This window comes from Pholcus phalangioides, unplaced genomic scaffold (assembly GCF_987345545.1).
Source record: "Pholcus phalangioides strain wild (caught in Gottingen) unplaced genomic scaffold, Ppha-v1.0 ptg000039l_1, whole genome shotgun sequence".
In the NCBI taxonomy this organism is placed as follows: Eukaryota; Metazoa; Arthropoda; class Arachnida; order Araneae; family Pholcidae; genus Pholcus; species Pholcus phalangioides.
This window is the reverse complement of record NW_028301625.1, coordinates 28,982,663-29,005,682: the sequence shown is the minus strand read 5'-3', so window position 1 is coordinate 29,005,682 and position 23,020 is coordinate 28,982,663. Positions and strand designations below refer to the sequence as shown.

Below are 23,020 nucleotides of genomic sequence, written 5' to 3'. Positions count from 1 at the left end.
TACATAGTACGTTTTGGCTGAGTGCACGCTCAGACTTCAAACCACAAGTAAGTAGCTTTATCGCAAAATACTATAATAAAAAAGGGCAGTATTCGTATACGATGACGCTCAGGACGGCGTTTAAACGCCGCAAAAAAAAAAAAATAAAAATAAATAAATAAATAAATAATCTATTTCTTTTCTCAGATCAACGTAACTATTAAGATTCTGTGCCTTTTTTTCTTTTAAAGAATGGTTTTATCTTCCGTCTTGTTGAAAACCACTCATTTGGTCTGGGTTTTTATTATTTTTGTTTCGTATTGAAATTATGCTATGCCCAGTACTGAGAAACCTTTAAAATTTGATCCCCTTGTTGTTGAGGCGAATGAGAAAGTTATTTTAAAGGAAGAAGCGAAAAAGAGTACAGAGAGAGAGAGAGACAGGCTGTATATCGACGATCTTCCAAGTGTAGCGAACAACGTATAATTACACGCTTCCTGAGACTAGAATGAATTTTTTTTTAAATGAACGGGTCTGAGAAATAGACAGTACAAACTATGGTCAAAAACAAATATATATATATATATATATATATATATATATATATATATATATATATATATATATATATATATACTCAGACGACTGGCTGTCTCATCAAGTGGCCACAGCGTAACCAGACATTTAAGGGTGGTAATTTCAATATTTTGTTTTTTCCTCTCTCAAACCTCTATTTCCAGACGTTTTCCCACAACTCAACTCTACATCAAGTGACAGCATTCAAGAAAAACATTAAATAAATAAAGTATGTCTATACACATCACATACTGCTATATATGTTTTCATATTATATGCAAGTATCACTCTACTTTCCGTGATTTTACAAGGAACGGGTGAAGATTGAAATGTTCTCTTGGAATATCCTCATCTAAAAGAACTTGGACAGCTAGAATACAATATTAACAACATCATCCTATTTTTTTTTTCTTTGGTGAGAATGTCTGAATAGCATCCACATTTTCGATAGCTTAAGGCAATTCCTATTTGGAAAGATGGAAAAGAGAAAAAAGTCTTGAAATCCAACTGCTTGTTGTTTGACAATGGTTGATTGCGCTGCTGATTGAAACGTTCACTGGTTTTCAATAGATCTTCCAGTATGCCAGAGGATAGATACTGTGTACAAGGACACAAAATAAAATTTTTCCAAAAGGAGAAAGAAGAGAAATGGTGCCGGTTACGCCCTTTCTTTTGAATCTTTTGTACGCCATCTCAAATGATCCCAAAAGGAATTCAACAAAAAGAGAAGGGAAAATATATTGGATGAGGGAGAATTGTCCAAAGGGGCTGACCATCTCCTCTCACTTGGCATCTATTTTTCGAAAGAGAAAAAAGTCTACCGAAAAACTCGAGAGTTCATGCCATACCTCTCCCTCACGTATAACAGTATGTTGTTATGGCTGGTTGAATTGCTAAAGGAAAAAAAACCTGAGCTATAGGATACTCTTGGCGAATCGGATGGCTAATGCATCACAAAAGACATTTTTCTTCGGATAACATACAAGGGTAGGTAAATACCCGAACTTCTGTGAAAACCTGGTTAACCGCTCTTACAAAAGAAACGTCTAACATCTGAAAGCCAGTACATATCTTTTAAGATACCGTGAATCAATCGCGGATAACGCAGTTGTAAGCGGCTTAAGGTACGTCTAAACCTGAACAAAAAATGGTAAAGAGTGGGGAAAAGCAATACACATTTGTTGTGTGTACATTTTTTTTTTCTCCGGTAATAGCAACCTCCCCGTTCTATAAGCATGCTTGTTTTTCTCGGTTTTTAACGGTGATTAAATCCGTCAAACACTTTCACCGTTTTGAAAAGCGTGACGTGTACCTTAGTTATAAAGAAATGGTTGCAGTCTCCCAAATGGTGGCATGCATCCAATGTGAAGTAGGAATAACCATTCCAAGGTGGGGTTGATGAATTTCAAAGTGCTGTATATCGAAATAAAAAACAACAAAAAAGTATGAATCGTTAAAAAATACCATAACAATAGAGATACCAGTTTCTCAAGATAATGTCAAGAATTCCCGCTTGGAGGTCTTGTTGAGCAAAAAACACTGCTCTGGAAATATAAAACTAAATCACTTCTTAATAGAAATGAGTAAAAGTCCAAAAATAATAATGAAGGGAGATAAAAAAAACAAAAACCTGAAAGAAGAGATGATAAAAATCTGTAGTAAAGGTGGGAGGGTTATTGCCTTGTTCTTTAGTTTTTTCTTACTTAATCCACCAAAAGAATGAGAAAGAAATCCACATCCCCACATATAAGTTTTTTTTTCCTTTTCTTTTTGTAGCTGGTAGCAACCCTACCTTATCCAGCTGTCAGGGGGAGTGAAGATTTAGAGCTCACAACTGATCCCAGCCCAAAATGCAGCAGCAAGCACCACACACAAACTCTTGCTGGACGTCAGACTCCTTGAAGGATGGCTCCCCTTGAGAGCATACGACGTCAAAGGCCACGAATCTGAACCGGACTTGTAACAACCTCACCCGAAGAAAAAGTCTTCGGCGATCCGGTTCTAAGAAGAATAAAAGTGAAAAAAAAAAATTATACAGCACTTTTCTATGAGAGTCTGCTTTTTTTTCCTTTCATTATTATTATTTTGCTTAACCTGAAAGAAGGGAGGTACCCATTGTGAGCCCCCACTAATTCCCAGAATTCCCGAATGACTGAAGAACAACATCTTCATTAACTGATATGAAGTTATAGAGTACAGAATATATATTGTAAGTATATATAGAGAAAAAGAGAGCCAACCGCAATTTCAGACAGCACTAAACCGGGATATAAAAGAGAACCACGTCATTACTTTATACTCGGTCCACGATATTCGGTGCGATAGCCATTGAAAGACTGTGAAACCGCGATTATTGTAATAATAACTTCATTTAGCCAGGATGGCAATTGAAAAAAAAATTCTCCATGGCGACGCCTCTTTCCAAACTGATAATAAAGAAAAGAGATCTTTTGAATAATTCCGTTTCTCGACAATAAAATGACAAAGCCATACGGGTATGCTAGTCAAAAATATAGCAAAATATTCCAGCTATATGAGATCTATATCTACTATTGATGCGTGTCTTGTAGAAGATTTCTACGAGAGTGGCATCCTGTTAAGCGATGGCAGATGAACGAGATACCACGCATCATCGCTTCACATTTCGTTTTCTTTTTTAAATCCCGGAAACAGCCTCCTATTCAAGGACACAATTGATGATGCACCAAATAAAATATTCGTCACCTTCAATTCGCTGACACACTCAACACAATGACCGACTCTTGTGCATCGAAATCACCAGGCGAATCTCTCAAAAACGATCGTTCATTGTCAATTCGTGGAAAAATCATGAAAGTTGACGAAATTGTGCCAAACTACAAAGCATTTTGTGTGACACTTTCTAAAAGTCCTTCAAACAACTCAATGTCAAACAACAGCGATGACCGAACGATGTTGGATTTCAAGACGGTGATGACATTAATATTTTGTAGGATGACTAATAGAAGTGAACTAACTGTTCTCAGCGCGCCCACAATTTTCCTCGATGTAAAAATCCATTAGGCGATGGTTAGATGCAGAGCCGCTACTAGGGGAGAGCAGGCGGGTCTCGTGCCCTGGGCACTGAACCGGAGGGGACGCAAATTTTATTCTCAAACCTCTCCTTCAACATCAGAAAATGCGCACTTGCCCCGGGTGACCAAGCATCTAGTTGCGGCCCTGGTTAGACGTGTGGTTTACAAAAAGGGTGGTCGACGGAATCCTGGGTGTTCCGGGAGAGCTTTTCTGGGGTTCCAGAGTTACTAAAAAATATGTATTATACTGTGAGGACAGAGTGGGGTTATGGTCGGTTTATTGTTGTTGTGTATTATACCTTGATTATTTTAGTTCATTTGTCTGAATTATTCCTAAACTTTGGATATGATATATTTATTTGTATATTTTCTCATTTTTTTCTGATAATTTTTATCTTTTTTTCTTCATTTTTTCAGCAACCTTGTTGGGCAATTTGTGTGTGTGTGTGTGTGTGTGTTGTAGCTTCAAACTTTGTGTTTAACTTTTCATTTGAAGATGCAGTAAAAATATTCAATCTATATTATAGAAGCATTCATGTTTTTGTCCGAGATCCGTGGAACAATCCCGTAATCATCAAGGGCTCCGCGCGAACAAAAACGTAGGAAATTTCTGAATTACACCATAGGGTTCCAAATTGTGTTCCGAGAATCTTTTGGCTCCACAGTATCTGAGCATTTTGATCATTCTTGTCGCACCATGGTCATTTTCTGCACACGAGGGCTAATTAGACCGGGACCTACAATTTATTGCCGATTGCGAACGGCAGCCTATTTTTTATACTCACCGAGAGGTTGGTGCGCTAACCATTCGATGGGGGACTCCCTGCGGTACAAATATTTTTCCGTGGTCATGTCGACGTTTCTGTTGTGTACCCCTGTGTCAGGAAAGTTTTCTGACAAGGACGACTCGGGTATCGAACTCGCGACACCTCTAAACATCCTTTGGTACTTGAGGCGAGTATCTTATCAACCTGGATTATCACGGCCTGGCTCCACAGTATCAAAGGCTATAATCCCTTATTACTTTCCATTGGAATTGCAATAATACTTGAGAAGCATTCGTGTATTTTAGGGTTCCGTGTAATAGCCGCGTAACCATCAAAGGTTCCGTGCAAACTAAAACGTTGCAATCCTCTGGATTAGACGATAGATGCATAAAAAATAGGTTTCCAAGTATTCGGGGTTGTAAAATTTTTTATTGTCAATAAAAATAAATATGTGTTAATAAAAATTACTATGAGAAGTGTTTATGTTTTTTGGGTTTCGTGAAGCATTCTCGTAATAATCAGGAAGGGGGGGGGGGGTTCCGCGTGAACTAAAACATTGAAACTTTTGGTAGATATTTGAAGATAATTTATATACACACGTGTGTGATCAGAGTTTTTGTTCCATTTATTCATCACTTGAATATATATTGTATCAGTGACATGTGCATTCCTCCCGCCTTTGTGTTTTCACAAATTCACCTGCATAAAGATATAATTTCGGAAATTTTCTTTCAATTGACAGTTACATTCCTATATTCAAGGAACTTCAAATACAATGGTTTCATTTTCCGTGGCCAGAGAGCTAACAGCAATCTATCTTTCTGGGATAACAGTCAGCAGGAGACACCTAGGGAATGTCCCAGCGCCATGGAGGCTGGCAGTAGGAAACATTTCATTTATGACCACGTTTTTAAAGGCCATTGTTAAAAAAAGCAGGACATCAGTAGGAAACCCTGCTGATACCAAAAAGAGGGGAATGTTCCCCGCATTTCCGAAAAGCTCTTTATAAATCTCTCCTCCTTCGTCTGGTGTTTTGCCGAGGGCTGAATTTATGAGTACCGCGAATTTTCTTTTCGAAGAACTCCTGAAGATATGGGTTGGCAGTGCAACACAGAAAGAAAAAGGCACAAAAATAAGATGCACTACCCTCACGTCAAGCCCTTTATTCAAGGGATATGGAAGGGAACGTCACACAGCCACGTGGTTGCTTTCTCTTGACTATCCAAGTACACTAAAGGAAAAAGTTTTTTTTACTGTAAATTATAAAGAAGCGCATATTGGGGAAAGCAAAATACAGTCCCTCCGAACAAAGTGCATCAGGCGTAAAATAACACGTTATATATTTTCCTACATACCCTGAGATGGCTTTAACGGCGGGCGCGCGCCCGGGGACCCAACTTCGAAAGGGCCCCAAAAACCCAAATTTCATACTTTTTCTAATTTAAAGAGCCCAATATTTAACATACTTGTTTTTTTTTCATATACTGGAACTAACAAGAATATACTGGTTAAATGTTGAACAAGTATTTTAAAGAACTAGAAAAAAAAAACGACACACACACACACAGGGTTATTTCAATTGAAGTTCTGATTTCAGAATGGTCTAACATCGGAACAATGGTCGGAATGATGAGAAACATTTGCGTGAATACTGCAATGGAATTTTGTTTGGTGTAGAAATTAAATTAGTTCAAAGATTTGCCATTAGGAGGCAATAGGTGCTTTATCATGGTAGAAAGCAATAGGTGCTTTATCATGGTAGAAAGCAATAGGTGCTTTATCATGGTAGAAAGCAATAGGTGCTTTATCATGGTAGAAAGCAATACAAAAGTAATAAACATTTGCTAGACATAATAAATGTCTCCTTACCTCTAGCAATCTAAATACTAGCAAAAACCTCAAAACAACAGATCTTAATGTTGCTATTAGGATGTTCTTGATATGATGGGTATTGCTGGATATGTTGACTTCCAGTTCTGCTAAATTTTTGACGTGCCCATTAAAAAAATTATGTTTATATAGCTCTGAAGCTAAAAATCGAGTGGATAAAGGCCTGATGAACGTGCTGTGCTATCCGTGTTACAAAAAAATGACGGCTGATTATTCTGTCATTTCCAAAATGACTACGATGTAGTGGCTTCATTGGTATTGTAAATGTTAATGTGAAAGGTTCATTGTCGAACCCCCAAAAGTAACTTTTCAGTGATTACGTAGTGCAAGTGGAGTTTCAGCAGACCAGATAATGCAATTTTATGCATTTCAGCTATATCAGAATGCGAAAGACATCATATTCCACAATTTAAATGCCATTCATAATTATAACTCATGTTCACTTTATTTTCATATAGCTTTAAAACATAACGAAGTTGGATGATAAAAAAACCCCGTTAAATCTATCAATTAAATCCTGTGGTTTTCAAAAGGTTGTTCACGGATACCTGAGGGTCCCCAAAACATTTATAAAGGGGTCTGCGGAATAAGTTTAGGAATAAATCAGAAATTAAGATGGAAATATAGAGCGGCCCTGTAAGTTCTTAGTTTCTTCGGTGTTTAATCAGTGTCTTCGGATAAAAAAACTGATCTAATCAACGCTCAAGCTCACTGAGATTGCAGTTATTGGATCAGAGATAATAAGGATATAAAAAAACAGTTTTTGGATGTTATGAGCCAAATCCGTTATTATTTTTGGCCTCTTCTAGAGTTTTGGATGCTTGGAAAATTTCTGTAAGATTATATTCGGGAGGGTGGAATTGTGGTGAAAAATGTCGGTTGTTTGCTCAGCAGCATCCATCTAAGAAAGCTAAAATTTCCTTGCAGTGTGGTACGAATGGAACGGGGAAGGGGAGTTTCTTCCCTTGTCATCAGTTGGGGGTTTTCTCCTTCAACCGGACGACCCCTTGTGCTTTCTGCCACAACTGCTTTTGTGATGCACACATGGCACTTTGTGAAAAAGAGATCTTAATCTCGTTGATGGGGGGGATACGGATGCCAAGCAAAAGAAAACATGCAAGATGAGCGTGGGATGGCGTTTCCAAAATGACGCTAGTAGTAATACGGTGAAAGGTTTTTTTACACAACGGAGAGACCGACCGCTCGCTCACTGAACTCCCTGGAATCTTTTCTATCTATAGTACATATTTTCATATCCTTGGTCTACCCATCCCCCCCCCTTGTTTTGAACAATATACTTAACACTCCTACAAGAAACGTATTCTAAAAACCGGTGGACAAGTGCACCAGTATGCATCTGAGCTAGAAAATGATTATTCGCGTTTGAACAGAACAACGATAAAACACTGGATCACGCATTTTACATTGAATGACTATAAATTTATGCGTCAGTTCTGAACACATTTTTTTTTTCCGACTTCATGAAATTTGCAGTCGAACCGGGCCATGAGTGATTCACTGTTTCATTTTTTTTCCATTTGTTGCATATTGGTTGTGTGTATGACCGGACGTTCCCAGTGCCGTATTAACGCATGGGCCCGGGGGCCTCAGAAAAATAAGTAGTAGTTGAATTTTTCGAGAATTTGCCTGGTAGGGCCTCAGAAAAATCACTTGGCCCGGGGGCCCGTGATGCTCTTAAGACGGCCCTGGACGTTCTATTCACAAAAAAAATAAATAAATCAACCAGATGTCGTGGGCTTCCTAAGGTTGAGAACCACTGCTCTAAGAGCAGGCGTTTCCAACCTGTTGTTCACGAGCACCGCGTTTCTTGTTGAAGTCTTCAAGAGTGTTCGATTACTTACTCACGAGTAATTGATCCCGTGAATTAAATTCTCATTTAAGCTGCATTCAAGGATGGACATCATACTAATTTGAGCTTCAGTGTATTCCAGAGATGACGTATGGGTGATCTTATTCTGATGGTCGTCACAGACAATGCTCGCGACTCTAAAAAGGTTGCACATTGCTGCTGATCATCTGTTTTCGAATTTTTTGAGACCAAACCTAGGCGAATTTTCTCTTTAGAAGTCAAGGATCTGGTCATATATAACTTGCTCTCTCTCTCAGAAACATTTTTTTTTTCAATTTCATACAAATCATACTAATATAAGAGATAATTATCAAGTTCAATCTTATTAGTAAATTAGTTCTTATTAACACCTGAAAGAGTTGATAATTAATAAATTTAATTCAATACTGCAAATAATTTTCCTCAAGAAATTGTTTTGGAGGAAGAATATTGTTCATGTGTGTATGTAGATAGAGGTGGTATGTTTTATAAAAGGTGTTGAAACACGCACGTGTATGTGGAATGAAATACGCGTATTGATAGATATATGGAATCTTAATCAAATTATTTGCCATTATCACTAATGAGGTAGCCAAGCGGTTGATCGGTTTCATATGCTTTGGTTCGAGTCCCGGTAAGTGGCATAAAAGCAACAATTTTTTTTGAGAAAAGAATAGTAGCGAAACTATATATATATAGTAGAAAGAATAGTAGGAGTTCAGTCACCTCGTTGGGCAATTTGACTGTTGTGACCTTTGTGTTTGTACTTGAAAAAAAAATTTCATGATATTGTTTGCTGTAGCTCATCAATTATTATTGGAGTCATCAAATTCGTGTCTTGTCGGAGGAACATTCAAGATCTTAACAAGTTTGGAAGGGACACGAATACTGAAAAATTTTTGAAGAGCCTGGATTGTATGTATTTTTGGAAAAAAATAATAAAAAATAATTACTTGCTCAAGACAGACACATAAAGTGATGTAACTGACACATTAACTATCCAAAATATTGGAAAAAAAAGAATCCTCAAAGATTTTTAATTCACTCATCCCATGGTTCCGTTTTACTCGGTAAGGACCCGAGATTTACCAACAACTTAGATTCCATGAACACAGAAGAGTTAAAATAGAGTAAAAATAACCCGGTTCGGGCATGGATGTCTACTAATACACTAACAAATTCCCTGGACAGATCGTAAAGATCTCTCGGGAATACGTGATGACTACATTTATTTTAAAAAAAATATGCAGACAATATACAAAAAAAATTAGATTGATAAAAAGTCCTATCAAATAATTTGGGGATCCGTTGGGACACCCGTTAAAACGCCACTGAGTATCATTCACTACAGCATAGGCAAATAATGAAATTGAGTACATGAAAATTCATCAATCTCTCGATTCTTAAATACAAATACAAATACAACGCCACAACAGGCAAATTGCCCAACGAGGTGGCTGACTTAAGAACATCATGGATCCCCGAGCCATTTTTTGGAGGCCCTACCTACTACTACTACACCACACATGCACCCCCCCCCCACACCCCCTCCCCCAACGAATCGGTACATGCGGGAATGTGCGTGTACGTGTAGTGAAACCTGACGTGAAATTTTTTTTGTTGTTTCTCTGTAATGTTTGTTATGTGTAGTGCTGCCATCTGCCACCAGTTTTTCTAACTATGAGTGAAGTGTTATGATTGAATGATTTATCGTTGTAGGACTGTTGCTCTCTACGGCGAGACTTTTTAACGGGGAGATCGGCTCGCATTTGCGCCTTGAAGTTGGGAACCACAGAAAACCAACTTCAGCCGACCACCACTGTGGGGTTTGAATCCGGATCCTCACATCGCGAGTCCGTCACTATAACCACTCGACCACCGCAGCGGCCACTACTTCGCACTACTTCACACAAACCAATACTTCGAATTCAAAAACTGTATGGATGGGCCATGGATGGACAATTTGTCATAAAAATAATAAGTTATTGAACAAAAAAAAGCTCAAGAATGGGTTTAGTGTCCAACTGAGCCTATCAAATCTAGGCACTGCCATCTACTCGTGTGAATACCTATACTTTTCAAAGTTTTATGAATATATTATCCTTTTCAGAATATTTCCACTGTTAAATAAAATAGTTCATAATTGGTACACAGTAGACCAGTGGTCCTCAAAAACTTCTGTCACCTACGGCTCCCTTACCCAACTTATAGTTCCACTGCGTCTCCCCAAAATAGTTTGATAGATAATTTCCCATATAAAAAAACCTTTTCGAAGCATAAATAGGCTCACAAATCAATATTCCCAATTTGCCACGACACCCCTGACAAAAGTTGGGGACGCTCACGGTGAAAAACACTGCAGTAGACTCGATAATCCGGCCGTGAGCTAGTCCGACCCGCCCAGTATCATACTGGAAGCAATGAACGGTAATACTCGCAAATATACGTGTCATGGACCAGTGAAAAGCACAGAAACAGAAATAATATGTATATAAACTACATATGTATAATATTAAATGATATCCGACGTTTTTTCACGTGGGTTTTCTTCGAGTACAGAAGAGGAAAACGTGCCACTGCATTTCTGTGCGCGGAAGTTTATATTATTTAAACGGGCTTTTTTCAACTAATCCGACACTCCGTCTGATATGCGCTGGATTAGCGACTACTGTAATTGTAGTAACAGTAGTCTACTGCAATTGTATTTATGCCGCGGCCCTGAAGTTGAGAAATACTTTTCTAGAGGATATTTCGCACCAGATTAAAACCTGAGATATGATTTATAACGTGCTGGTGTCGAATTTGAAAAGTTTTGTACTGTGTTTCCGCAACACCCGGTAATCTTGAGAAAGTTGTATTGAAAAAAAGTTTTGCTTTGCACAATAGTTACTCCTTTTTTTCTTTAATTGAGAGAAAATACGTATTTGTATACAATATAGCTTCTAATAATATATAACGAGGTATTACTCACCAAAATGAGGGTCCATTACCGATTCCTTTCAATCTTCATTCTGAAATTACAATCCCTTCAATCACGTAGTCCGTGAATCGTTGAAACAGCAAAATTATCTGAGAAGATAAGAAATGTGTGGTTATAAATCATAATTTACGAATCATACTTATTCTACACATCATCATAGAAAGTAAAAATTTCACTGAAAACAACAATTACGGACAATTCAATTTCATAATATCAATCTTTGCTTTATGAAAATTCAATAATTCCAAAAAAAAACTTTTAGTTAATTTAATACCGTAAAGTAGAAATCTCAAATTCGATATTTTCTATATAGCTATTTGAAATTAAAAATAGAGACGTTCAAGAAAATCGAAGACTAACAACGGAGAATGATTCTTTTGACTCTAGCGGAACCTGTGTTGTTTGAAAACAATGTACAGTATCTGTGACTTTTATATAGCACCATGTGTTTGAATTTGAATCGATGTAATAGAACAAAAGAAAGACGTTAACCCCAAATTTAAGAAAACATGTTGTTTTTTCTGATTAAGACAAGGTGGATAAAACAACAACAGGAACTAGTCACCTGCTATTTTGCTTGCAGGAGCTCTAAACAATCTAATCACTGTGGATTGCTGCCAGTGTTACACTAATCTTCGGCAATTACTATTTAATATTATATAGTTTATATACGTATTATTTCTGTTTCTGTGCTTTTATTGGTCCATGATACGTATTTTTGCGAGTATTACCGTTCATTGCTTCCAGTGTGATTTTTCCTTTTACTATTTCTCGCTTTTGCACACAAAAAGCCATAAATAAAGGATTTTTTGTGTACCAATTATTCTAAGCAATTAGGCATTACAGTTGGAAGCCCAGTCCTCTACACTACAAATGATGGCCGTAGCTTATTGTGAAAATGGTACAGAGGAGAAGAGAATCACCTAGTGTGCAAATTGTAATGGAAATGAGCAAAAGCAACAAAACGAAAAATCACAAAGATATGAATTTATATAAGGTTGTTCGCATTACATTCCGGGATATATATTTTTTAATTGTAATAATATGCAGTATATGCATGCATGCTGTTGCAAACGCAATTCGAAGGTACCGTGACACACAAAAGAAAACCACGACGTTTAGGGTAAAAGTAATGATAAAACAAAAAGAGAGCCTCGATTTTTCTTTCAGAACAATCAGTGCGTTAGAGGTTAGACTGGATTGTTCGTTGGTTTAAAAACATGATTGAAAGTTATTCTTCCCAAGCTCCTTTGGGAAAGAGTTGAAAATATACAATAAACTCAAAGTCAACTGAATTGTTGTGTTTTTCGAAGCAGTCATCGAGTATGTTGGAAGATAAACGAACGTCAGGTTTTCATCAACAATAGATAACAGGCGTGTTGATGAGAAGTTCCTGGCGGCCATGCCTAACTTTATTTTGCCTGCTCTTTTTCAACTATCACTTTTTTATAATATAAACATCTTTTTTTCTTATGAACTATTATTACTTAAGAAACAATCACTCAAACAATTCCAAAATTGATTCGAAAAAAAGTGGGGCAATCGACATTTTCTATAGATGAAATGTAATTTTTTTCATTCCCTTTCTTAGAAACAGAAATAAAGATGTTAAAAAAACAAGAATCTCTACTAGATGTTAAATCCTCACGTTTTCCAAACAAGACTAGACTCCAATAATTCATATCCATTACAACGACATAAATGTCCACATTAAGTCTTGACAATGCCATCCATCCGTAAGACATAACTGATAAGGCTGATTCTAGTTGAAGAAATCGGTTTTTTTTTCGTTCATTTTTATTTTTTGAAATAACAATGTCTGTGTATATAATCATTGAAGTGATGAGTTTTTTCCTTTTTCTCCTTTTTTCTCTCAGAAATTGATGCTTTAGTTCATGCAACAATTCAAGAGGAACGTGCCATTCTTGAAAAATAATAATAATAATAATGCCACTCAGAAGAAAGAAAAGAAGCAAACCAAGGAAACCACCTAATTTCGTTCGTGGAAAATGAGTAGTGCTACAAACCATGGTGATGGAAACTGCACTTGACAATGCCAGACAAAACAAAACGATGGGCGAGGAAACAAAAACCTGATAACAATAAAATATGAAATGAAAAACACTTCGATTTCTCTAGGCCCGTGAATGGGTTCGTTTTAACGAAATGCAGATGGTAATTCTCTCTCTCTCTCGTGATCGGAAAACAGCCTGACAACTGTCTTTACTTCTTTTGTTTATTTTTTAATCTCAACTCTTTCTTACTTATTTCTTCATTCATCTGGATGATAACTAAACAACAATCATCCAAAAACATCCGTGATATAAGAATAAAGAAAATCGAAAACGAAGTCATAAAAATCCGAGATCAAATTTGAAGGAAAGAAATGCACTCTTCATTTGCATTTAAAAACGTCCTGTTATTATATTAGTGTTGATCAAATGAAGAGGTGACTAGATTCCTTGATGATAAAATACATGTAGGATAACAACCAACCCTTTACAATGTCCCTCAAATCAGAGTCTTGGGGTAACCCTATGTTCTTTTATGTGCTTTTTCGAAGCGGGGATGCAAACATATTAAAGTCATAGGTCCAACTGCAGGGTGAGCGGTTCAAAACTGCCAGCATAATTTGTTGAGAAGATTGGTTGTCACATTCTGACAAATGTTGGCGGGCATTATCATGAAAAAGACAACATCTGCAAGCAGCCGATTAAATTTTCAATGAACACGATCTTTTCGGGCTAGGGGGACATAGTGAGTATGAGTAATGATTTGGCTTTTTTCAGACACTGGTATTTGGCATCATCAGGCGATACACAGTGACATGAAACTGGCTGCAAGGAACAAAAAAGAAAAAAACTAATATTGCCGGCGTTTTTATAAGAAAAATCTAGTGCATAGTTTCCCAAACTTTTTGTTCCATTGCCCCCTACTTCAACTCAACCTCCAACTCAAGCCATCCCACAGTACCCTATACTACTGAATCCATAGCTTCTACCGCCCTCTGGCCATTCCATCGCCCCACAAGGGGCAATATTGCCCATTTTGGAAAATACTGGTCTAGTGGATATTCTCTATAGTCTATAACTCAGTGTTTCCCAAAGTGGACAGGATGGTCCGGGGGGGGGGGACGATAGAAGCTATGGGTTCGCCTGGGTTGGGGGACGATGAGAAAAAATTCTCTGAAGAATGGGGCGATGGAACAAAAAGTTTGGGAACTATGTTCTAACTCCCCCCCCCCCCTTTTAGCGAGAAAAAAACAGTGTTCACAACATCCGCAGTTTTACACATTCCAGAAAATTTGTTCTTTATCAAGCCATGGAGACGTTGGAATGTCTTACAATACGCCTGACTGTTGATGGTAGTTTCTTAGTTCTCAATCACCAAAGGTCACTGGTCATGTCAAGCTGAAGCTGTGAGAGAGAACTTATAGTCATACTCTTTCTTATCAAAGACTCCTCTCTTCGAAGCGTAACATAGCATCACCTCACTGCATTGCAATGTGCAAAACATATTTGGTTTTTGCAAAAAATGTGCTGTTTACTTTTTTTCTCTAACCATCATCGTCACCTTTTCCATTTGATCTACAAGTAAATTTCTCCCAAAAAAAATGAAATCCATCACACACATCTGAGGATTAAAAATGTGGTTTTTATATAACCGAAAAATGAAAATTCTTCTATCTTACTGGAGAAAACTTTGCCTAGATTATCAACCATCAGAGACGGACGAACTAGAAACTGGCTTAACACTTACTTACGGACAGGGTCAATCCACTGAGGAAAGAGAAATCCTAGCATAAGCAGAAAGTGATCGTCATGCCAAAATACGATTACCTAGCGAAATCATGCTCTATAGGATATCACGGACAGTATTTATGGATCGTTAGATGTATCAGTGTATGTAATGATTAGAATGGAAAGAACGAAAAAAAAGAGAGAAATGCTTGCTTTTTCCCCGATTCTAACTTCCCGGGGAATTATGTCGTGAGGGCTTCCATTAAGCCGCGCAGATCGGACCTCAGCCGAACATCCCGAGATGAAAGAAGCTGTCAATTCCTAATCCTTCTTCAATTCAAAATCCATTAAAAGAGATGATGAGGACAACGAAAGAGAAAAGAAAATTTTCTGTTGATCGTTTTTTTCTTCTGTTTTTTTTCCTCCACAACACGCTTTCACACAAGTCGATGATTTCATTGAATCATTGATGATGCGATTACCCCCTGGATGAGTTCAGCCTCCACACGTTCATTTGCCTTTTGATGATGGATGTGGGAAACACAGAAGACTGAGAAAATTCTTAGCTGGTGATAATATACAGTCCTACATACACACATGTTTGAACATCTGTAGAAAAGGAGGAACATAAAAACATTTGCTGGACAAATTTGCTTGTCCGTTTTCGAGTTGATCTGAGTTTTTTAACATTATGAAGTTCATCAAAGTGAAGAAAATGATTGATGAAGCATCGCTGGGTCAGAGAGGATAATTTGAGATCGTATTCAACAACCTATGAAAGATCATACGATGATGTATATTAAATAACACCGTGGAGAAAAGAATTGTGTTTTTCGACGACTGTGGTGGGAAAATGTTCACTGGCGAGTTTTGACGAAGTTGATGAGATTGCTTTTGTTCGTGGTGAATAAAGGGGGGAAAGTAAGAAAGCAATTCAATTTTACACATGACTAAAATTTTCATTTGAGTATGAATTTTGTCCACGCCTATATATGAACTAAAAAAAGTGAACATAAGAGTTTTGATGAAAAACCCACTTGTGATGGGAAGGTGGGGATTCAAAACAGCCAATGTGCTGCTGGAATCTTTCTTCCAAGACGCCAACTCCCTTCTTCTCACTACTCCGTAATTAAGAATTTTTCATGTGATGAGGCATTCCTTTTCTAAAAGCCCTGTTTTAGCCTTTGTTTTTAACATCTTGACCTTGAGACTGGGCTGGCTTTCTAAATTGAAGTAGTCTGGGTTGGGCCACTGCACTGTTTTTTGTTGTTTTTTTTTTCTTCTACTTCCAGATGTACCCCATGCACATCGACAATCGAAAAAACATGGCTATATAATAATTTAAAAGAAGGAAATTCGTTTCCATTTATTTATTTATATCCAATTCTTTTTCGTTCCTTCACTTTAATAGTTGGGGAGGGAATTATAGTCAGACAAAAGACAGCTCATACCGCCCAATCATTCGCGATATGAAATTCACAAGAAATGATAAACTCATGTTATTACGATAATTAAATTGAAATTGTGGAATATAGAATGGGAGGGGATGATTTGTTGGTATAGTGGTTTGTATTATTGGAATCAACTAACAAACACCAGTTTTTATGTTTATTTATTGACGAGAATTAAAAATGTATACTCATTTCCGAATCCCATGTATTCCGACATTGAAATTCATTTATGCAGTGAAAAAGAACGTTATGGAGGTTCATTTTCGAATAATCGAGTATATACGGATATAATCACCTAACCTAACCTAATTTAAAAGTTTAACGCCGGGACGAGGCTAAAGCTTCTTTCGACTGGAACTGAAAGGGTCCACTGAGAGGGAGGAAAGATACAATCACCTACTCTAGGATTATTATTATTTATGTAGGTTTAATTGTTAAATTATTCGACTGATAATACATTTTTTGAATACTATCACTACTAGGGATAATACAAAGTTTTTAGTTTCCAACCGTGAAATGGAAGGCCTGTTTCTCGAGGGGCAAACAGGGCACGTGCCCAGGGCCCACAAATTTCCAGGGCACCAAAGTGACTGCCTTTTGTGTTTCAGGGACAGCTCACATGCCCCTATCCCCCGCGTTTGCCTCTGCCTCAAAGAAGAATACACATAAGGGGGGGGGGGGCTCCAAAACTTTATATTTGCCCTGGGCCCAAACTTATGAGGAACAGACACACCCTGGTGACACGTTCAAATAAATATCAATAACTTACAAAATCAAATCGAAATTTCTATTATTTTGATCAATAAAAGTACGTAATAGATTATATCAGCGGTTCTCAACCGGTGCTCCGTGTGCACTCTCCAGGGGCTCCACGGCCGCTCGAGGAAAACAAAAAAACAACAGTACGATTAAAAAAAATTATAAATGTTTTTAAATAATAAAAATAAGCCTGAGTAACTTGACTGAATAATTAAAAAATTGGCCAACGCGGTTGCTCCGCCATAAAAAATTTTTTACTAAAAAGGGCTCCGCGAGTCGAAAAAATTTGAGAACCGTTGGATTATATTATAAATATTTCTTTTTATATTTAAACTCTGACAAAAGTGGGACTTACCGGGTTGGTAAACGGGGCTCTGAAACAAACGGGGGGGGGGGGGAGTCCCAAAATCATTTAAAAAAATTATAATTTTATTCATTCTGAATTTTTCTATTGATATTTTTTTTGTATTTCTTGCTTAAATATTTCATTTTGTTGTCAGGAATTCAATTCAGTGTTTCATCCCTTAAAGACATTATTCAAAGAATTTGAAAAGCCGCACTCCAGGGCCGTCTTAACGCAAGGGCTCACCCGAGCACGGCCCGGGGACTTAATAATAACGAGATCTGGTACCATCATTCTCTGTAATAAATATTCAAATTGGTAGGCAGGTACTTCCTACCCATGTCGATGGCCCCAGAACATCACTTGTCCTGGGGGCCCACGATGTTCTTAAGACGCCCCTGCCCCCTGCAACCCCGAAAAAACTGTTTTTAACACGTTAAGCTGTCGAGCATGAAACAATCAACATGAGAAAAATAGTAAAATCCTAAAATAGTACTTACGTCTTCCCACGGATACGAAATTATAAAATATATGTATATGGTAACTTTCGAATTTACTTACCGGATTTCCATGAACATTGATATAAACTCAAGTTAGAAATAAATAAAAAATAAAAAAAGTATAATATATATCTTACCATGATTTCGCTGATTGATGACTATACATCCGGTCGCATAGTACCTATAAGTCACGTGTGTTTACAAAACTGTGGACGCGGAAAGCGTTAGGGGAAGCACAAGTACTAGGAAACGTCTTGGATTGTAAACAAACAGATACACGGAAATAACATAATCTCACATTGTTTCTCTGATGACAACAAATACCGCGTCCGGATATTAATGTCACGTGCTTACCCTCAAAGCACAAGATTATCCATAAGCCGAAGATTAGCAACCAAAAAAAATTTTTAAGCGCCAAAATAAACCACACCAACCGAGGCTAACGCATAAGCAAACATTTGGAGCACCGTAAACTCAAAAAAGAAGTTCGAAAGTGAAAAGTTGATGGACCCGCAGAGAGCAATGCGTTCTCTCTCTCTCTCTCTTTTCTCTCAAGGGTTACTTCCCACTGCTCTATTACAATCTTTACTCGCCAATCACAGCAGGGATGCTCGCCAAATTAGAGCAACGAAGCCATCGGAATGGCGATAAAAAAAAAAAAAAACTGCTGACTTAAAGATTAAGGGGACCTAATACTTTTAACATGTTGAAACACACACTATGTATGCTCTAATAGAAATATCATTAAAAATTGTATTTGTGTGCGACTATTGATTTGTTTCAATTTTTTTGCGCATGTTCTTGATTGTATGCGCTATCCTATGCTGGTAGAAAGCTTTTCATATCTTGGATACTTAATTTTTTGTAAATTAAAAAAAAAAAAGCATTAAAAATAGCTTGCGTAGGATAAAATACCATGACATCAATATAACTGAATAAAAATTGATTCAAAATAAAGAAAACTGTTCAGTTCAGGAAATGAAGCAAAGTTTTTGAAATTTCAAAACAATTTTGAATTCACAATTTCAAATAAGATTGAGTCAATGAAATTTCAAACTTTTGTTTCATTTCATGAACTGAACAGTTTCTTTTATTTTGAATGAATTTTTATTCAATTACATTGATGTCATGGTATTTTATCCTTCGCGCAAGCTGTTTTTAATGCATTTTTTTTTAAATTTTATAAAATCTTAAGTAGCCAAGGCGTGTAAAACTTTTTACCAGCACAGTATAACACATACAATCAAGAACATGTGTAAGAAAATTGAAATAAATCAATGGTTAAATACCATTTTTAATGATACAGTCGAACCCCGTTATAGTGAAACGTCTGCGGACCCAATAAAAAGTTCACTATAACCCAAGGTACACTATATCCAAATTTGTTGAAACATTGATATTTCTTAGAATTTCACGGTGGTTTTGTTGGAAACATTCACTGCGATAACACACACAATTTACTAATAAATTATTTTTCTTAAATAGACAATTAATCAAATATTAGAAAGGAAGAATTTTCAAGAGTAGTATTACTTACTTTTATTTTTACATCCTATGGAAAAAATTTGTTTAATTAATTTGTTAGTAAATTTCATCAATTTTCTTATCGACGATTAGAAAAGAGTCCAAAGTTTTTTTGTCCACATTTTCCGTAGAAAAAAATTATTCAGAATGTTTGCAGTCCTTTCACTTCATAGACTGAAGGTGCTGACATTTCACTTTCTCCTTCTGAGGGTAGGGAATCTTCATTCTTTGCTTTACTTCGGATACGATGACATCATCGGTAGGAATATCCGAAGTACACACCTCTTATCATAAGATTCGAAGTGTTCAATTTCATCTTTGGAAAAAGATTTACACAATGCTTTTCCAGCCATATAGCGATCGGTAGGTTTTCAACTTCGTCGTCCACAATACTGTCTCTTCCTTGCTCCAATACATTCTTGGAAAGACCCGTGTGTCGAAAGCAGTTGCGAATTGTTGCATCTGTTACCAGGGCCGTCCCAAGACCATCATGGGCCCCCGGGCCAAGTGATTTTTGCGAGGCTCTACATGGCAAATTTCAACCAGATCTGATTTTGTGAGGCCCCCGGGCCGTGCGTTAAGACGGCGCTGTCTGTTACTTGTCTCCTTGTCTCTAAGACTTCTCCAACAAAACGATTGCTTCCAAAAGAGAGATGTCATACTCGCTCTTCATCATACCTTTCCAAAATACGCGTTTCAAACTCCTTCCTGTAGTGAGATTTGAGGCTGCGAATAACACTCTGATCCATCCATCTGTTGCAGCACAGAAGTTGTATTGGGAGGCAAAAAAATAAGCTTGATGCACTTAAGATCTTACTTAATGCTGTCGTTCTCATTTTATGTATGTAAACTTACCTTTGAAAAACTGGAAAAAAACTCTGCGGAAGGGACATTTCAGTTCACTATAAGCGTTTAAAATAACATTAGTTAAATAGATGTTCAGTTGGGACCACTGAAAAAATTCACTATAACCGAGAATTCACTATATCCCGGGTTCACTATAGCGAGGTTTGACTGTATTTCTATTAGAGCATAGTGTTTCACCATGTTAAAGCCATTAAGTCCCCTTAACGTTTTCCGGGTTTTTCTCAATCCTGGGAAAGCGGGAATTACAGGGCTCAATCCCGGGAATTTCTCGTAATTTGGTTAACCGAGCAATTCAAGTAAATTTAGCGTCATTTAATAACAGTTAAAGTTTTAATAGTTAAAGTTTATTAACTAATATCATTAATAATTATGTGATTAATTGTGTTCCAGTGTTTCCCAGTTTGGAGTTGAACCTCTCGGAAAGCTCGACTCAAAAACAGGGCAATGTGTCTGGGAGGGAACTGAATGTATCTCGTGGATCGCCAATAGTGCTTTAAGCCTAAAATAATTAGTAATGGGTGTGGTTAATAAATTATTACAATTAAAGTACGCACAGTGAAACTTCGGTTAACGAGCTTAATTCATTCCACCAATGTGCTCGTTATTCGAATCAAACTTCCCCATAGGAAATAATGGGAACTCGAATAATCCGTTCCATAATTATTCATTCACATAAAAATGACTAATAAAAACTGCATTGAATCAATAATTAAATACAATAATAATAATAATACATAATACAATGAAATATCCATAATATATATTGATGATGTTTACAAATTAACACTCTAAATGACGAGAGAGAGGAGGACTATCATTTGGGGTGATTTACAGACTCACTGTTTGCAAACTTATTCGTTTTGCGTGATTTTCTAAAAGAATCTTATCCAATGACACTTGCGTTTACCTCCTTTTTAGGATTTCTGGGAAATGGAAAATTGCAGTGTTCGTTGGACAGATTCATTGCTCACATACTGTTACAGCGTTATTTGGGTGGTTCTTTTCTACAGTTTTGCACAGATTCCCACATTCTACACATCTCTCTAATCTCATTTTATGTGAGAGAGGGATGTCTCTTTACTTCTCTCTACCTCAGATGAGATATCGTCCATAAACTCTTGTTGGTGCGTGCATAAGAGATCCATTACCTCATCTACCGTCAACGTCTAGACCTTTTTTACCACTTGTTCTTGTGTGTGTGAATGCCGTCCTCACGCACCTCCAGTCCATGGTCTTCCCCAAGCACACAATCTCTTCTACAAGTAGTGGCTTCTGTTCATGAGCTAGCCCCTCAAAGTCACGTTCAGTAATGCAATCAGCCCACAGTTTTCTCCAAGAAGAATTAAAAAAACTTCAAGCGCACATACGCATGGTTGCAATGCTACATCTGGTTTCGTATCGTAAACATTCACCCTCGCACGTGTGTTAATTTTCGGAGTGAGGCACGCTTACCGGAGACTGTAGGGAGAATAGTACCCATAATTCCATAACACGTGTGTGAGCGAAAGCAAAACCATCAGCTCAGTTGTGATAACGTGAAAATAAATAAACAAACCGCAATTTTTGCTCGTAATGTGAATCACCGCTCGTTAACCGAATTAAAATTTGTTCAAAATTTTTGCTCGTTATGCGAATTGCTCGTTAACCGAAGTTCCACTGTATCATACTGTAATATTCGTATTAATTAGACGACTTATCACAGCGTAAACTATTCTATTCTATTTCTGAAAATAATGTAATTTAATAAAGAAATTTCTTTAGAAACATTTACTAAACTACAGAAAAAAATTGGGGTTTTTTTTCTCTTTCGGAGTAATTTCAATATTTGTAGAACAATCCTTCAAACAATTTGAGCTATATTTGAGAAATCAACTTTACAGAATATTTTGGCTTGTGTCGATGTTAAAATAAGAGGCTTCCAAACAGGCGTGATATTTCGTCAATGCAGCGCAAAGGTTACTGAATGAATTCAAATTAATGAAAAAAGAACCGAATATTCAATTGACTTATTTATTATAGATTTCCACTGTCCGACAAATTACTGGAAATTTTTTCAACATTACAAAATGTGTGCATTGTCAATGCTAAAATAAGGGACAAGAAATTGACGAGATATCTCGTCAATGCCACCTAAATGGTTAAATGTACTAAATATACTGTGTGTAATTCATTATATTGATAACTCATCTAGTAATATGATAAATTTTATTCAAAATTTGTTGATTGAAGCTTCTAAAACGCATGCTACTAGAGATAAAAATTTCTTAGCCATGACTGAGGCCGAGATTAGACTATAAAAGTTCGATAAAAGACCTTTTACAAAACTTGAAAAATACAACCAATAAGCCTATCAGCGAATCATTGCAAGTTGCGCGTTGCATTTGCGTGAATCGAACCGTTCGATTCACGAAGTTTCATAAAAGAATTTTTATCGAAATTTTATAGTGTGATCCCGGCCTTATTCAGTACGGAAATGTGATCTGGTTTAACCAAAGCTGCATTAAGAGTTTCAAGCGGCTTTGGGTTCAACCTTATTCTTTCTCCGGGATAGGAGTTCAGATTCCGGGGAAATTCCCGGTTGCAGTTTAGGTGTGGGATCCCGGTAGAGAAATTCTACGCTGACTAGAGAGAGATTAACATTTTCTGAGTTTTTCGTCAATCCTGGGAAAGCGGGAATAAGGCCGGTGTTATACTATAAAAGTTTAATAAAAGTTATTTTATGAAACTTGAAAAATGCAACTG

General features: G+C 37.0%; 1 protein-coding gene across 2 annotated transcripts in view; it reads right to left on the bottom strand.

The window, feature by feature from the left end:
• Positions 1–18,420, bottom strand: part of LOC149065798 (uncharacterized) — a 76,458-nt gene extending 58,038 nt beyond the window's left edge. The window contains exons 1-2 of one of the 2 annotated variants that reach the window (XM_089253781.1): positions 18,025–18,420; positions 11,086–11,183 (exon numbers count right to left, since the gene is read on the bottom strand). In XM_089253781.1, the coding sequence (XP_089109907.1) occupies positions 11,086–11,101 (16 nt within the window). In that variant the 5' untranslated portion in view covers positions 11,102–11,183; positions 18,025–18,420. The remainder of the gene's footprint in view (positions 1–11,085; positions 11,184–18,024) is intronic. The other variant, XM_089253782.1, reaches the window with a different exon arrangement.
• Positions 18,421–23,020: the final 4,600 nt, after the last annotated feature.